This window comes from Peromyscus eremicus, chromosome 20 (genome assembly GCF_949786415.1).
Source record: "Peromyscus eremicus chromosome 20, PerEre_H2_v1, whole genome shotgun sequence".
Classification (NCBI taxonomy): Eukaryota; Metazoa; Chordata; class Mammalia; order Rodentia; family Cricetidae; genus Peromyscus; species Peromyscus eremicus.
This window is the reverse complement of record NC_081436.1, coordinates 5,571,476-5,589,799: the sequence shown is the minus strand read 5'-3', so window position 1 is coordinate 5,589,799 and position 18,324 is coordinate 5,571,476. Positions and strand designations below refer to the sequence as shown.

General features: G+C 40.5%; 1 protein-coding gene across 4 annotated transcripts in view; it reads right to left on the bottom strand.

The window, feature by feature from the left end:
- Senp1 (SUMO specific peptidase 1) overlaps window positions 1-18,324 on the bottom strand; it is a 70,552-nt gene that overhangs the window by 43,263 nt on the left and 8,965 nt on the right. For 3 of the 4 annotated variants that reach the window (XM_059247213.1, XM_059247215.1, XM_059247216.1), the window contains exons 4-7: window positions 16,984-17,068; window positions 16,001-16,042; window positions 11,695-11,854; window positions 7,201-7,372 (exon numbers count right to left, since the gene is read on the bottom strand). In XM_059247213.1, coding sequence (XP_059103196.1) covers window positions 7,201-7,372; window positions 11,695-11,854; window positions 16,001-16,042; window positions 16,984-17,068 — 459 coding nt within the window. The remainder of the gene's footprint in view (window positions 1-7,200; window positions 7,373-11,694; window positions 11,855-16,000; window positions 16,043-16,983; window positions 17,069-18,324) is intronic. The other variant, XM_059247214.1, reaches the window with a different exon arrangement.

Sequence of the window (18,324 nt, the reverse complement as noted above, 5' to 3'; positions counted from 1 at the left end):
AGCTGAAAACAAAAACCAAAAAAGCAAAAACAAACAAAAAAGTAAAAAACTCCACTTCAGGAAAACAATCCATTCACAGTAGCTTCAAACACACAAACGGTGGCAGGGGAGGACAGATACAAAAGCCATGGAGGACTGAATCTAACCACACAGGTAAAAGACTTCTTCAATGGAAACTATGAAACACTAAAGAAAGTGTGGACCCTGAAGATCGTGAGAACTCTCATGTTCATGGGTCAGCAGAATTAATGCTGTGAAAATAACTATTACTGAAAGTGATCTAGAGAGTCCATGACAACCCCATCAAAATTCCAATGTCATTCTTCACAGAAATAAAAGGAAAATACTAAACGGTATGGTGGCACATGCCTATAATTCCAGCACTTGACTATGGAGGCAAGAGAATCAAGAGTTAAGGTCATCTTTGAACACAGCCTGGGTTCCTATTTCAAAAAACTAAAGGAAGACAGACAAACCGACCAACCAACTGACCTAAATTCCTATGTAAGCACTAAAGACATTAAACAGAGAGAATAACCCCGGGCAAAAGGAGCAGCACTGAAGTAGTACACTATCTGTTGTCAGACCACACTACAAAGCCGCAGGAACACAACCAGCATGCTGCCATCACAAACAGACTCACAGACCAAGAAAGGAGGGCTTCCAGAAATAACTCCATACACTTTTTAGCCACCTGATTCTCAATAAAAGTGTCAAAAACATACTGAAGACAGTCAGTTTTAACAAATGCTTCTGGGAAAACTAGATGTCCACATGTAGAAGAGTGAAACTAGATTCCCAGTTTCTCATGCTGTACAAAAACAATTCAAAATCAATCAAAGTTAAACCTTCACATAAGACAGAAAAACAGAAAGTACCAAAGGAATTCTGAATTTAAAAACTAGGCTGGAGGCCAGGCACAGTGGGTCACGCCTTGGACCCCACTGGGAGGCAGAGGAAGGCAAATATCTATGTGTTCAAGCCCAGCCTGGTCCAAGACAGCCAGGGCTATGTAGTGAGACCCCATCTCAAAAAAAAAAAAAAAAAAAAAAAATCCAATTATGAAATGGGTAAATAATGGAAGACAGTTCTCAAAAGAAGAATAAATAATAAATACATAACATGTTCCACATCTCTAGTGATCAGAGAAATCCACACTGGGATTCTTTCTCTCTCACTCCAGTTAGAAGGGCTGTCACCAAGACAACAAACAAGTACTCGGGAGGATGGGGTGTGTCGAGAATCTTATGTGCTGTTGGTGGGAATTCCCACTAGGGAAATCAGTAAGGAGGTTCCTCAAAAACCTAATAACAGAAATAATACATAGTTCTGTGACACTACTCTTGGTTATATACCCAAAGGAATCAAAAAGATAATCAGCATACAATAAAGAAATCTAGTGCTGGGGAGATGACTTAGTGGTTAGGAACATTAACTGCTCTTCCAGAGAACCCGGGTTCAATTCCTACCACACACATGGTGGCTCACAACCACCTGTAACTCCAGTTCCAAGAGATCTAATACCTTCTTCTGGCTTCCTCAGGCACCAGGCTTGCAAGTGGTGCATAGACATACAAGCAGGCAGAATACCTGTACACATGAAATTAAAATTCAATAAAACATTGAAAAAAATACCATGTTGCCGGGCAGTGGTGGCACACGCCTTTAATCCCAGCACTCAGGAGGCAGAGGCAGGTGGATCTTTGTGAGTTGGAGGGCAGCCTAGTCTACAGAGCGAGATCCAGGAAAAGGCGCAAAGATAGAGAAACCCTGTCTCAAAAAACCAAAAAATACCATGTTTATGGCTGCACTACTCACAATAGCCAAGTTAATAAATCAGCCTAGTTATTCATGAATGGATTAATGGATAAAGGAAATATGATACACAGACAGAAAAGACAGACAGACACAGACACACACACAGACACACACACACCCCTATTATTCAGCTATAAAAAATGTGATCGTCAGATTGCAAGCCCAGTGCCACTTTGAGATCTTTGGCAGCAGTTAACTCTGCAGCTCGCCCACGATTGAGCCTGTATGATAATGAGTATTCAGAGAGGGTAATGCCTGGGGGGCGCTCACCAACCTAAGACAGCGCCTGTGTGGCCTGGGCAGGCGTCTCCATGACGGGTAAGGTGACCTGCTGATGTCCCACATCAGAAGCTAAGTCAGAAGCTCATTTTTTAGTAAAAGGGGGACCTGTAGGGTCCTGGCCCCCGTTTTGGGTAACTGTTGCTTTGCTTGCTGACCTTGACCTTGATATCCTCCCTATGCTAATTCCCTGCCGGGTTCCACCCTCCTGAATGCTTAAGGGAAGTTCCTTGTATGTGTATCCTGAATAATGGGCATTAACAGCTTAGATGCAAGATTATAAAACATCAATAGCGAACTTCTGCCCTCCATAGTTCTCCCATTGTGCTGTAAGCCTGTATTTAAGACCTCTTCCCTCCTTCAATAAACAGCATTCGGCATTATTTAAAAAAAAAAAAAAAAAAAAAAAAAGAATCCACTCTGAGGGAAAACATTTCATTCTGAAAAAAAATCTTTTGCCCCTTCTTCCTGTTTCCAATAGTTCTGAATGTTACATATGTTTTTCATGGGGTCAAAAGGTACCTAAGTATACAATTGTGAGCAGGAAAGTAAGGGACAGGGGGTCAGGTACTGGCCTGTTTTTCTGTTTTCATCTTTGTGTTAAATTTTAGTATATGTGTGGGATGTAAAAGATTAATGCAAGTCAGAATGTTTCAATGATTGCATTTCAATAGTTCAGCTTTGTAACAGTTATAAATAAACCTGGTAAAATTTTCTAAAAAAAAAAAAAAAAAAAAAGTGACCGTGTTGTTGGCAGAAAAATGAATGGAATTAGAGATCATAATGCTAAATAAGGCAGACTCAAACAAACACTGTGCGTGTGTTGTATGTGGACTTTAGATGAGGTGGGGGGCGGGGTATGGTGGTATACACCTGTAACTCCATCACTGAGGAGCTGAGACAGGAGGACTGCTACAAATAAAGGCTGCTCTGAGCTTCAAAGTGTCGAGGCAGGCCAGGAGAACACACTAAAACGAAAAGGGAAGCGGGTGGGGCAGTGAACTAATCTGACAGAGGAAAAGAACCTGGGGAATGGAGCCAACAACAGCGGGTAACTGGGAGCTTACATGATCAAATACTTCCATGCATGAATGAAAATGTTACAATGAAATTCATTATTATGTGCAATGAATACACACTAATATAGAACAGATTCTATCACACAGGAGGAATTGAAGACTAAAAGAGATACACAACTTAAAGAGTTACTTTGGTTTCAAGCAGCTTGGCCAACAAGAAAATATTCTTTGGGACAATTAACGGTATGCAGCTTCTAAAAAGAATATAGTTCATTGTGGTTAAGATATTTTCTGGGGCTGGAAAGATGGCTCAGAGGTTAAAAGCACTGACTGCTCTTCCAAAGGTCCTGAGTTCAATTCCCAGCAACCACATGGTGGCTCACAACCGTCTGTAATGAGATCTGGTGCCCTCTTCTGGCCTGCAGGTATACATGCTATATACATAATAAATAAATAAATCTTTAAAAAAAAAGGCGAAAATTGGAATGGTGAATAAAAGATGTTCATTATGTGCCTGCAGGTACACACATACGTTCATCACATACTCACTAAGTGACGTCTATTAGTAACACATGATTAACTCCTGCACTTAGGTAAGAGTACAGTATAAAACTGAGATGTAAGACTGTAAAAACACAAGAGAATACAAAATGAATTTCAGCAAGCTAATAACCTATTGTTATAAATTACTGTAATTTAGAATCCTAACTTCATAGTCCTCATTCCATTTTGCATAATTTAATAGCTTTACATATAAATGAATCTGAAGCAAAATGGTTACAAACGTTTCTGCTAAATCCAAAATGTTTGGCTTATGGTGAAACTACTACAGCATCACGCAAGGAGGAGAGGAGAGGCATTCCCTTCCACAAAATGCTGCTCAGGGGCTGGCTCACAGCAGCACCTGACTGCAAAAAACATTTGTGGTTTTTAAAAATCTCTGTCCACATTTGTTTTAGTGTGGAGTGGGCACTGTGAAGGCTAAGGGACACCTTGCAGGAGTTGGTTCTCTCCCACCACGTGGTCCTGAGGATCGAACTCCGGCTGTCGGGCTTGGCAGCAGGCACTTTACCTGCCGAGTCAACTTCCTGGCCCTTGACTTGCATTTCCACTATTTAAACTTTTTACTGTCATGTCAATTTCTCCTTTCCAAACATTCTGTATCACAGTACTACATAGCTTACAACAGCCCAGAATGCTCTACATCTGTGCAGCTAACACAGTCATCACATGTGCCTGAGGTTAAATTAATGTGAATGGTGCTAGATAACAGCTCTTCAGTGTTGCCCTTGAATCAATAGTACAGTTACTACTTGTCCATTTTTAACCCTTTTTAAAATCCTTGTCTTAAGAGTCCTGTTTTACAACTGACCACAGCAGTGGTGGTATCTTAACCATCAATTTCGTACACAGTTCTGCACTGCACAAGTTCAAAGACAAATCCCAATTCTTAATTAGGTATGAGTACATCATCTTCCTTCTTTATCCTAAGCAAATACTTTCTTCTTGTAGATTCCAACATTTCTGAGCAAATATTTATTTTTTTACCAGTTTGTAAATTCCCATAAAAAATTTTCTAGTTCCAGCTAGGTTTGGTGGTATGCACCTTTAATCCCAGCAATTGGGAGGCAAAGGCAAGTGGATCTCAGTGAGTTGGAGGACAGCGTGGCCTACATAGTGAGTTCTACGACAGCAGGGCTATGTAGGAGACCCTGTCTTCAAAAAACAAAAGCAGAAACCAAAACCAACCAAACAAACAAACAAAAAACAAAACCTCCAGTTCCAGTGGGGAGAAAGTACTATGTCTGCATTACTGGTAATATTCATGATTAAATAATAAATAATTAGTTAAACATTTGATAATGATGTTTGTTCTAATATTTCATCATACTCATATAGGTTATTCTCGCCTACAAGTGGCTTAACTGGAGAACACAGACCAAACTCCTTTGACACAGAATTTCCTGCACCTCACTCTATAGCTGAGGTTCAACCCTCATCCACCTCACTGTGCTGCAGGAGGAAGGGGCCCCAGCTCCATGCTCTCCATTCACCCGGTCTGTGGCCCAGGTTAGCCCAAGTCCTTGGGATGGCAGTGGAGGTGACAGGAAGCTGGGAAGGGACGGCTGGCAAGTGACAAGCTGACAGAGAACTTAAGACCCTGGGGCTCCTGGGAAGCCTGACTCAGCTGCTCTGCTGCTGGTTCTCCTTTCCAGGTAGTTTTTCTATAGCTCATCCTAGAACATGCACAAACCCTTCAAGTCCAGTAATTAAGAAGAAATTAAGCTAGGGGCGGTAGCTCACACCTGTAATCCTAACACTTGGGAGGCCGAAGCATCAGGATCAAGAATTTGGGGCCAGCCTGGACTATACAATGAGTTGAAGGTCAGCCTGGGCTACTGAGTGAAACCTCTGTCTCAAGAAAACAAAAAAAGGAAAAGAAAAGGAAAACTACTTATGTGTGTATCAGTACATACTTGGTACAACATTCAATGACACAAAAGGTGAAGCACAGATTAACTGGGTCGAGAAGTCAGTCGAGCAGGCACTATGAACGAGGCTCTGGGCTCAGTCTCCATAGTGACCCTCCACTGCCCTCAGAATCCATCTCCCTTTCATCCCTGTCGCTCAGCTCCATCACCAATGGCCAATGTTCCAGTTTCTTGTGTAGTCTTTGCTCTATTAAGTGATTATTCTGCCATTCTCCTCTCAGATATTTCAGACTCAATACAAACTTAAAACTCAGGAGAGCACATCTTTACTAAACATTACCATTTTCAAATAGTCATCCATCTTCAATTAACAAATTCCGTAATTATCTAGCATGTAATGTTGTATTCTTGACTCTGTACCGTAAGCAAAGCCAGACAGGAACCATATCACCATGTTGTGTGAAAGGAAGCACACCAAAAAACCTTCAGAAGACCTGCATTCTAGACCTGCTACACTACTACTATTAATAGCCAGGTGACTTCTTTCCAAATTTGTAAGGTTTGAATACAAACTCACCTTTACCTAGTTCATTGGGTTAAAAGAACTCAATTATTTGATATACTAATATATAGAAAGCACACTAAATTCATTTGTATCTCTACAGAAGCCAGTTGAAACTAGTAAGATGCACAATAAATAAGGAACTGAATAAACATACACCTCCTGCTAGGCCAGTCATTTGCTGTATTAGTCACAATCTCACCCTCTAGTTCACTGGATGAAAAGAACAACTCAAGTGTCAACAGAACAGCTTTCTTCTGAGAAAGTCTACGAACTCCAAGATCCTGCTCAGAATGAAAAGAGGTGAATAAATTCAACCGTCTTTAAAAAATAATGTGCGTGTCTGTGTTCATGTGTATGCACACGCATGGAAGCATGTGCAAACATGTAGAAGCCATAGTTAACCCTGGGTGTCGTTCAAGAAGCTGTTTGTCTTGTTTTCAAGTCAGGCTCTTTCACTAGCCTGGAAGTCACCAAGGAGGCTAGTCAATGGACCGATGAGCCCTGGGCACCGGCCTGTCTCTGCCTCCCCTGCACCGGGATTATCAACGCGCACCATCATGTCTAGCCTTGTATGTGAGTGCTGGGACCTGAATGCAAGTCCTGACACTTGATGGAAAGAAACCACTTCACTGGCTAAGCCATCTCCCCAGCCCCTAACTAACTTCTTAAAAACGAGTTTCTTTTTGTCGTATACTTTGTTTTTATACTGAAGAAAACTGTTCCTAGTGAGAAGAGGAGATGCTCTACCAAATCAAATTTTATTAAAGCAAAAAATGTTGAGCAGCGTTCACAGTTTTACTGAAGAAAACATCAGTTCAGAAAGGCTCTGAAACAACAGGAGCAGAAGACAGCAGGAACAATAATGTTCCTCCAACATCTTAGAACTTGGAGCAGAAGACAGCAGGAACAATAATGTTCCTCCAACATCTTAGAACTTGGAGCAGTTTTCAGAACCTAAGTATGGGAAACAGAGCACAAGAGGCTGAGGTGTACAATGGCTCCCAAGTGCACGGGTGAGGGCAGAAACGGCTTCAGGGCATGAAGGCCTGGGCCGCTCTCAGGATCTCGGGCGGCAGCTTTTCCTTACCTCTTCTGCTGTGCTGAAATGCCGCCTCTGCATTTTCTTAGGGCTTAAAAGACTTCGACGACATGAACCACTCCAGGATGGACTTGAGACAGGCTTAATAGGAAACGACTTTTCATATGCAGACACATGGCAGTGATGATTTGACTTTCCTGTAAAGGTGTTTGATAATCCACTAAAAAGAAAAAAAAGTTTGTAAGAAATGATAAACCTAGTGATTATTTTTTCTTTTAAGACATAATAAGAAGACAGACAGCTAGAATGACAGAAGTACATTTGTGGGAAATATGTAAGCTATAATACACGAGGTTATAACATCAGGTTCTGCCGCTTAAAAGGTCTTAGATTGTTAAATCATATATTTTTCAGATACTTAAAACTTTTTCTTGGATCCACGATCTAGAATTTCCTTTCTCAAGAACCAAATAGCAAATAACGAGGTACGAGGGAGAACAAACAGACTAGTCTTTGTTGGAAACCCCAGAGTGGTAGCACACTAACCACATATGGTTTCTTCCTACCATAATTCACATTTCTACTCCACAGTCCTGTCCCTAAAGCTCTTTGGAAGGAATTACTTTAAACATCTAAGGATGGATCAAGCTGAAGTCTCACCAGTGAACTTTTACAGTGAATTCTAAATTTTCCTACAGGGCCAACAGAGGGCTCTCCTCCTCCAGGAAAAGCAACCAGAAGGGTTTTTTCCAGACTGTACAGCACACTGTGATCTACCAGGCTATACAGCATGCTCTGTGATCTACAGGCTGTATGGCACACACTGTGATCTACTAAGCTGTATGGCATGCACTGTGACCTACCAGGCTGTAGGTGCTCTGTGATCTACCAGGCTGTACAGCATGCTCTGTGATCTACAAGCTGTACTGCACACTCTGTGATCTACAGACTATACAGCATGCTCTGTGATCTACCAGGCTGTACAGGACACTCTGTGATCCACAGCACATTGTGGATTCTTATTATCTGCGCCCTTTCTAGTGGGAAAACTGACATAAAAAAATCCCTTTAACAGTCTACCTAAAGCTTACTAGTTTTAAGCGTTTCCCTCCTTATATGATGCTTTCCATCTGCCATTACCTAGCAGTCTGAAGTACTTACTCTGACCAAAATGACCTTCTCTTCCACTTCATCCTCCCTGAGGACTCAATATAGCTGCACAGCAGACTAAGCTAGACTCAACAAATTAAACTACGGTCTCAATCTAAATGTGCTGACCACATCTAGAGAACAGCAAAAAGCAAATATACTCTCTTAACTTTAACAATCTATGGATTGTTATGTATAACACAGTAGAGGAAGGAACAAAAGACTGCAGATTCCACCCCGGGCTTATGTTCTTGGGCTGGGAGGGCCCAGCTAGCAAGACTGCAGTGGTGGTGCAAGTGTCTGCCAAAGACAATGGGTTTTCTTTTTTGTTTTTTTCTGTTTTTTTTTTTTTTTTTTTGGAGCTGAGGATCGAACCCAGGGCCTTGCATTTGCTAGGCAAGCGCTCTACCACTGAGCTAAATCCTCAACCCCCAACAATGCGTTTTCTACAACATCTTTTGTACCTGTGCTTCCTGAAGTGTGTCTTCTCAACATTGAAATAACCAACCCCCCAAAAGTATGAAGATATCTTGCAATGCCAGGAAACAAGCATCCTACCCACATTTGATGAGGTAGAGTCCACCAGAGCCAGAAGTAAGTTCAAAGGGGACCGTGCCAGGAAAACCATGTCATTAAAATGCGAACAAGTAAGTGTCTCCTTCCTAGATATTCTAGGTTACCAAACCAAAGCCGTCAGAATATTAGCATTAAAAGACTAACAAGGATGGGCTCAGTGTCCCAGGCCTCCAAGTCCAGCTCCTCAGGAAGCTAGGGCAGGAGAATCACAGGGTCAAGGCCAACCTGGTGACTTAGGAGACTGACTCAAACAGGAAAAGGTGGGCTGGGGGTGCAGCTCAGAGGAGACACTTGCCTATTAAAACACACTTAATTCATCATGATAATTAAAATTCATTTAAGCTATATGAAACAGTCATTTTTAAAAACTTACTTTGAAAGCTAGAATTTTAAAAAAAGAACTAATCGAGGTTGGGGATTTAGCTCAGTGGTTGAGCGCTTGCCTAGCGCAAGGCCCTGGTTCGGTTCTCAGCTCCAGGGGGTGGGGGTGGGACGACTAATCATCTATCCTACCTTTCCCATATTAGACAATGTTTTCAGGGTAATCAAACAGCCTTAATTTATGAAAAAAAACAGTGCCAACTAATAAGAAACAATAAAAAAGTTTCATTAACTCTAAAAATCATCAGATATGGATTTCCGGTTGATATCAGCAATTACTAAGGGATTAGATAAAGTGAAATTGTTCACTTACATAATGCCAAAGTAACCACATTCAGATGATATTCAAATCACACACGCTCTTAACTGTACACCAGGGACCTGACTGTGAACTCTCTTGTCCAATGTCAATCTACCATCACTAACAACAAGTGTCTGTCTTCTAGTGTGGTACAACGCAGTATCATTATCTCATTGAGTCAAAAAGTTAACTTACAAAAGCACAGGGGATGGAAAATAAAACAATGATACCATGAAGAAGGAACCTATCTACTCCAAAGGCACTATCAGGAAAATGTTGGGCCATTAAACCACAAACAGCCCCATGCCCTCCTCCCCAGCCATTCCAGACCACAGGAGACTTCAGGGAGACAGCTGACAAGTGCAATACTACATGGGATAGTGGTCGTATAAACGAGACATAAATGATACTAAGAAAGCTGAGAGAGAAGAGTAGGCCCAGTATTCGGGGCTGATGAAACAGTTTCAACACTAAAGGTACTTGTTGTACGAGCCTGATGACCTAATGACCCCTGGGACCCAAGTAAAAGTGGGAGGTATCAACTCCACAGAGTTGCATAGCGTGAATTAATCTTCAAAAAAAGATCTAAAGGCACCAAAGATATTTGACAGCAAAAGATTTTTTTTTTCCCCCTTTAGTGGTTTTTTGAGACAGGGTTTCTCTGTGTAGCTTTGCGCCTTTCCTGGAACTCACTCTGTAGCCCAGGCTGGCCTCGAACTCACAGAGATCTGCCTGGCTCTGCCTCCTGAGTGCTGGGATTAAAGGTGTGCGCCACCAACGCCTGGCAGAAAAAGATTTTTACAAGTTTGCCCTGAGGTTGATAGAAATATGATGTTTTATTTTTGCTTATTGATATTTCTAAATTTTTAAAAAAGCATATGCACTGTTTCTATAATAATTTCATTAAAAATAACAGTATGGTGCTACCAATTCTTAAAAGTCACTTGTCAAATAATGCATGAACATTTTAGTGAGGACAAAACCCACGTACTGCACAGTGTACAACATGAGTGCAGCTACCCGCAAGACAGTCAGAGACAGGAGGAGATTTGGAGGAGCTTGTGGGAGTTTAAAGGCTTTCACTTGATTGTCAACACTTTCATTTTTACAATATAAATGTACTAATTCTTATATAATTGAAGAATTAAAGTGGTGAAAACGACCCCCGAGAGCCATATATTCCCAGAGTCCACGTGCTGCTGATAATGCTCAAGTGAATAAAAGGCACTCTGTTGGTTTCAGTCAATCAGAAAGCTTCGTTAACCAGGAAACTAAATGACCTCACATTCCGCAGACATGTACAGAGAATTTAAGAAGTTATAAGAAGAAAAGCTTTGGGGAGAAAAGAAAAGCATGGGCTGGGAGCCAGGCGTGGTGGCACATCTGTAATCTCAGGACCTAGGTGTTAGAGGCAAGAGAATCAGAAGTCTAGAGTCATGCTTGCCTACATACTGAATTTGAGTCCAGGCTGGGCTACATGAGATCTCTTTTCCAACAAACAAAAATCAATCTACTGATGGGCTGGAAATACAGCTCAGTGATAAGAGTACTTGCTAGCATACACAACTCCCTGGGTATGATTTCCCAACACTGTCAAAAATTAAAAATAATAAAGTATCTGAGACACCCGTCTTTAATGGACAACACAGCTCTGGCAAGAGAACAAGTGAGGTTCATGAGCTGGAGAAAGGTTCTCAATGACACCTTCCTCTCTCCCTCCCTCCCTCCCTCCCTCCCTCCCTCCCTCGGCTCTAACTAGTGCAGATGTGGAGCAGCGTCCAGCCAGCTCATGTGGAAGGCTGCTGCAGACTCTGCTGAGTTTGTTACCACTCAAGTTGCAGAGACTGACTTCATTTCCACTTTAGAACTTGTACTGGCTATCTGAACATTATCCTAAAGAGTCCTAAACACTTACACCCACCAGGACTGCCTTCTAAAGTGTCTCTCTCTTCTGATGATTTACAAGATTTGGCTATCGTCCAAATTCAGTACAAAGGAAATGGATTGGTAATCTTGTTATAGTATAAAGCCCTAGAATGGTATTACTCATTGAAAATTCTAATGCACATCTATTTTATAGCCTTTTTTCTTATATCTGAAGAAGGATTTGGGAAGAAGGTAGACAAAAACCTAACCTTGAGGTCTTTCGGGTTTCGAGGTAAAGACTTCGGCTATTTCTCGATTTTTGTAACGTTGAGACTGATGCTGGAGTGGAGTTTCTCCACTGTCCATTTGCACTTTGACCGAAGGTTCTTGTGTCATCTGAGCCAAGGAAACTGTCTGAGGAAGGGTTATCTAAAACAAAATCAAAGTTTGAATAAGTTGAACAAATAACTAGATCTAGGTCTTTTCATGATTGCAACCATGTTCCATCATTGCATTCCAAAGTAACGTAGCATATTACGATGTCTCTCATGGAAAAAGAGCCCAGTCTCAACTGCCAATAAATCTGCAGTAAGGGAACTTCTACAAACTATAATTGATTCAGCCATACTAACCTGAAAATTGATGAAGGAGCTGAATCCTGCCACAGCCATGTGCCTTATCTGCATCAATGTGACTCCGTGGTGTCCACCAAAAGTCAACATTTTACCCCAACTATATCTTGCAAGCACTCCCAGGCCTGGGCCTGAAAGAAGGTAGGCCAGACCAGTAAGACAGCAAGTGGAGGGCCGAGGAGATCGTAATTCAAATGAACAACAGTTATTGCTTAATAAGCAGCTGGTGTCACTTTTTTCTGTGTGGCTATCGTGTCCCATACTCAGGGAATCTCTCAGAGTACAGATCGAACTGCTGCCCATACTGGCTGGCTTATGGCAGGAATGACCACTATATACCTCTGGTTCTAGTACGATCTTCAGTTTCTTAAAGCCACAGTCATCAGATGTATCATCAATATTCCAATGTTTGCTACTACAATCAGACTGAGGATTATTTATTATTTTAATTTTATGAATCCTGGATTATAAACTAGAGTGACAAAAACCTCTTCAAGTTTTAGCTAGGAGTAGCAGAAGAATTTCTATGCCTTCCTTTCTCTATCGGGGGACCACATGAATGAAAACAGCTCTGACAAAGTAACTTCAGACATTAGGCTATGGAATTCTAAGGAGCTTCCGTGGAAACATATGAATGATAATTCTCTAGTCTCAGAATTTGTGTCTTATACTAACAATATTCTCAAGCTCTCCTTTCAAAGGACACTTAGGAATTTTGCACAACAGTATGCATTTATGTTATTTAAAGTATTTAGGGTGGGTATGGTGATACACACCTGTAATCTCAGGACTTGAGAAGCTGAGACAGGACAATCACAAGTTTAAGGCCAGCTTTGGCTACTGTGAGATTGTCTCAACACACATATGCAAACACATATGTGTATGTGTACACACACACACACACACACACACACACACACACACACACACGCCTTAGTCTGTTTTAGAAGACATTCTAATACTCTACCCAAATACAACAGCCTTTAAAAAGAAGGCTCCTTAAGTAAACCATAAAAACAGGATTTGGGGCAAAGAGGATGAGGGGGAGAAAACTCAATCCAAGGTGCTGTTAGTATCAAATGATTCACCAGGCAGTGCAGTCACTTAGGCTCATAATTAAAATAAGTAAATTCATTTTCAAAATGAATCAGAACTTTCTTCCTCTCTAGTAAACATGTGGGCTTAACATGTGTGACTACTGTTACTCTAAGGGCAGACACGTGAGAGTCGTAGTAAAAAACCCAGAAAACAATGCTTGCCAAGTGCAAAGTAGTAACAGTAGAAATAATCGGCTTTCCTACTTCTTGCTAAATGATCTAACTAAAGATGTTTTGAGGAAGAAATCTGTTAAAAAAATAGAAATCTTCTTGATAGACGTGAAATTTGAGATCCAGGATAAGTCAGAACAGCCTTCCCTAGAGCACTCCCTGGAGAGGGGAAGCATGGGCTCAGCTCAGGCAGGTGGTCAAGCCCTAGCCAACGGCATTGCTGAAGAACCCTAATCGCTGGTAGGGACAGGGGACTAACGCAGGCTGCAAACCTTTACCTGTTATTTTGTCATCACTAAGAAACTGGAGTTATAAAGCCAGAAACAAGGAAATTTATTAAGTGTTCAGACATGTGCACAAACCAGAACACAATGAAAATGTAACTGTGGTTATGTTCTAAGGAACGACTGAGTGCTTTGCTCTGGCTGCATGTTTATGAACATAACCAGCTATACTAAAAAACAAGAGTATGTTCCACTGCTCAGAGGCTCACTGCTCCCCTCCCCTCAAGCTCTACCTACGGACTCTATAATAAAACTTCTCTCTACAACTCAAAAAAAAGGGAAGAATGTGTCAGATAATCATTCACTGTGAAAGTAACCCTTTATTTCTCCTGCTAACATTGGGATTTATTAGTTACTGTAGTAACAGGACACTAAAAAAAACCCCAAACCTACTACATGTTAGCTTAGTAACCTAATTTAACATATTTTCCAAAGATATTGATAAATTTAAAGCAATAGAAAATTCTTTTTGTCTCCATCTACTTTTTTATTGCTCACTTGGATTAAAAACACTTCAAATTTTTCCAGTGTGCTCTTCATTCATAAGAGTGGCTATGATAAAGTGTTGCATTTATGTTTTCTAAACAATTCAGAAAAGTCACTTCCTTTTAACAGTCTGAGCAGACTTTCTGAAAGGCTTTATCCAGAGAGACAGATAGGTCCAACAGAACAATAAATCACCGGCTCCAGATGGGGGCTTTCCTGTCTGTTTCCATCTTGTAGAAGACAGAGGATGGCAGAACAGCAGACGAGCACTAGCAGTGCTACAATCAGACCGTACCAGGTACCTGGAGACCCACACCGAGCCCCATCACAGGGTGCACTCAAAGTGACTGACTGCATTCAGGCAGATAGCAGAGACAAGGTTGTGCAGGACTTGTAAAGAATCGGAATGGGTATGCCAAGAAAAAGGTTTTAAAGTATCTGGTAAAAAGCAGCTTTGTTTTTGTGTGGTGCTGGGGATCAAACCCTGGGCCCTATGGATGTATATTAGATGTAAAATTCTGACTGTCAGCTTGTTTAATCAACAACTAGGTGAACCTGATAGATGAGCAGATCCCGTTTCAATCTGTAGATAGTATACAGAGAATGAGGATAACAGAGAGCTCAGCCTTCCCTCTTCAGCAGGACTTCAGTATTCAGTTATTTTTCTCTCATGTATACAAAACTATTACAAAATACTTTTATTTTCTTAAAAAGGTCACAAATTCAAGTGAAAGATTTTTGGTATGGGGATCAACTTGTGGTATGATGATAAACACAATAATTCAACATTAATAACATAATAAACAGTATAATAACTCAACAATTTGTGGCTGGAACCTGGTCAAATATTGCCACAGTCAAGAAAAAGAGGAACCGGGATAATCTCAGATATATCTTTGTCAGTATTAAAGTTCAAATAAAATTTAAGAAAAAAACTATATGAATGCTTTCAAGTGGTGTTAATAATAATAATAATCAACAATAGAAAAGGTACAGTGGACTTAAGCCTAGGAAAAACAATGATGACCCAAATGAGGGCGCTGGGTGTTTACCCCAACTCATAAAGCCTTGGGGTCCAGTTGTACTTCAGAATTGCAAAGTTGGAATTTTAGCAAAATAGCCTGTTATTCTATGACACTTGCCAGTATAATCTGGAGCAGCACTCTATAAGCAAACATTGGTACATGCAGCAAAACAGGTATACTATTTTAGGGATAAGTGAAGTCAAAACAGAAAACTCTTCATTTTAGCTCATGTAGGTTTTAACATCAAATCTAAAAATATGTTTTTAGAGCTTTTGGAGTTTGAAACTACACATAAGGGATTATGACTGTGCCTAACAATGCCACCGATTAAAAATCAGCAGAAAATAATAAATGTGGAGAAGAACATGTGAACGGATAGAAAACAAATGTATACCATGAATATATGCAGAGATAAATCAGAAGAGGTCAAAGAGAGTGGAGTTAAATAAGATTTGGTTTTTAATCAAGGAGTGTAAATCTAATTTTCTATACGACTGTTTATTATGAAGCAATTATTTTAAACAAATGGAATGCTTCTATCCTATGGTGAACTGGCATATGAAATAACAAGCAAACACAGCATGATTCAAATGGAAATATTAATGATCTGATTTCATTAACTACTCAACTGTTTTTTCTGTAGGATTAATAATGAACTATCTATCACACCAGATTTCTTTGTTCACCAAAAAGCCCTTTTCAATAATAATGGCAAAAGAGTTACTTTCTGAGTTCCTTTTCACCACTGAAATCAATCACACATACTATGTAGAGGCCACTGCCCATCCTGAGGGGAAATCTAGTGCCCAAGGTGTAGCACCACCCACCTAAATAACCCACACTTAAATATAATATAAGTCTAAAAGAACATCATACTAACGTCTTTTTAGGGGAGGAGATCTCATCTTGCTGACAAAGAATCCTGAGGAAGCCAAATAATAATAATTATTATTATGTGCATATTTATTCATATTTATCATAAGCTTATCCTTACCAAAAAACCCTCTCATGTAGGCAGACTCTATGATATTCCTGTTATTCCCGTACTTGTGGTAAAATGGGATTTTAAGTGACAAGACCTGGGAAGACCACTGTAATCTTCCGGAGTCACGGTGCCCAGAGACCATGGGCAAAGTCTTAATTACCCAGGTCAGGGGTAGAACACTGTCAGAGCCTAAACCTTAGGAAGAGGCAGACAACAAGGCCGCTGGCCAGGGACAGGAGTCACTTAGAGAATGCTAACTTCTATCCTGGATCCCAGGTTGAGTAGCAAAGTCCTTGAATACACAAGCATATGGCTGTGGCAGGTGCTAGACAAAAACATGTAGTTAACATTTCCTGCCCCGAAGGAGGAACGAACTTGGACAGAAATAAATTTTCAGGTTTAATTGTTTCAAGAATAGAAATGTTAGCCATGTGGTTTAAATCAATATGAAACAAATACCCTTTGTATTACATATACAGTAAAAACAAAACAAAACCAAAAAACAAAGCTATTTTACTTTCTATAATAAAATAGACAAGGAGGAGATTACAAAAAAACTTTCCCACTCAAAAATTAGTATTTGGTTGACATTAAATCCAAACTATAATAGCAACTAAATGCAAACACATAAATACCTTATTAAAACGATGTGTTAATGGGAAAATGCTGTGTTACTTTTGACAATGCTTTCACCTTTTTTTATAGTGCTGGCCGGGGAGGAAACCCAGGGCTTTGAGCATAACAGGTAAGTGCTCTACCACCGAGCCATGTCCCAACACCTGATAATGTTTTCACTTTTAGAGATGGTAAACACAAAGTATTTGCTATAAGAAATGTGAAGGGTGTCTGGTGACTTGAATACAAGCAAGGAGCCATACCTGAGTAATAATCTGGATGATAAGCTGCACTTCTTGTAGAACATGGGGAAAGTCGGTCCAAAGTCCCCTGCCTGGAAGGCAGGATCTAAAACAGAAGATTGTTTTCTTAAAACAGACTTTTGACAAAGAGACTAGAAGACTACACTAAGGAAAACATTACTAAACAGGACTATGATATACTTTGCAACCCACTAAACTATGTATATATCCATTATATTATAAATACGTTGTATACTAACAAGAAAAAGACAATTTGGTGAAATCATTCAGATTTAAGGGGAAAGATGGGAAGTAACTACCTGCTCTACAACTTACAGAATGTTCACTGGATGGCTGAACTGCATTTACTATATTCTATCAGAAAATAAGCTGTAACATGTTACAGAAGCCGAGAATATCAACTTGATTTTGATTCTTTTGAACACTTTACAGACTACTTTTTATCAGGGGTGCTGTTGCAATCTTAGCATGCGAATAAAATAGAAACATATATGGAAAACTCACATGACTTGGGGGACCAGTGCCTAACCAGCTACACTGAAGCAGATTCACACAGTGACAAATGATCTCATTCAAATTACCAACGGCTTTTCTACTGAGCAAGACTATTTTCTTTGTTTTAATTTAAAACATTACATTTATTTCTTGTACATCCCACGGCATAAGTGAGGAGGCAGAGGACAACTTGAAGGAGGCAGTTCTTTCCACTAGCAGGGCCATCAGGCTTGGCAGCAAGTGCCGGGATCCGCTGAGCCACCTCTCTGGCCCAAGGCTGCTTTCCAGCAGTGTTCCTGTTACTTTAGCATGCATACAAGTCAGCTAGGGATGCCTTTACAATACAGCTCTGTTCCAGTGGTAGACGCAAGACTCTGCATTGCCACCAGGCCCCCAGCAATGCACATGCTGCGTCTGGGCAAGACCTTGAAACACCCTGAATTACATCACAGCCAAGCTCTGAATGGCTGTGCACCCGCCCACCTCAAGCTAATGCTTAGTGATTTTAAGACCTAGTTTAAAAGAACAGAGATCTAGCCGGGCGATGGTGGCGCACGCCTTTAATCCCAGCACTAGGGAGGCAGAGCCAGGCGGATCTCTGTGAGTTTGAGGCCAGCCTGGGCTACCAAGTGAGTTCCAGGAAAGGCGCAAAGCTATACAGAGAAACCCTGTCTCGAAAAACCAAAAAAAAAAAAAAAAAAAAAAAAAAAAAAGAACAGAGATCTATGTGTCAACAGTTTAATATCCAGAGGAACCATAAAGAGCTTTCTAAAAAATATTATTCTTAATTCATATATCATCTGTTTTGTTTTAACTTTCTTATCTTAAACCAAGCAGAAATCCAAA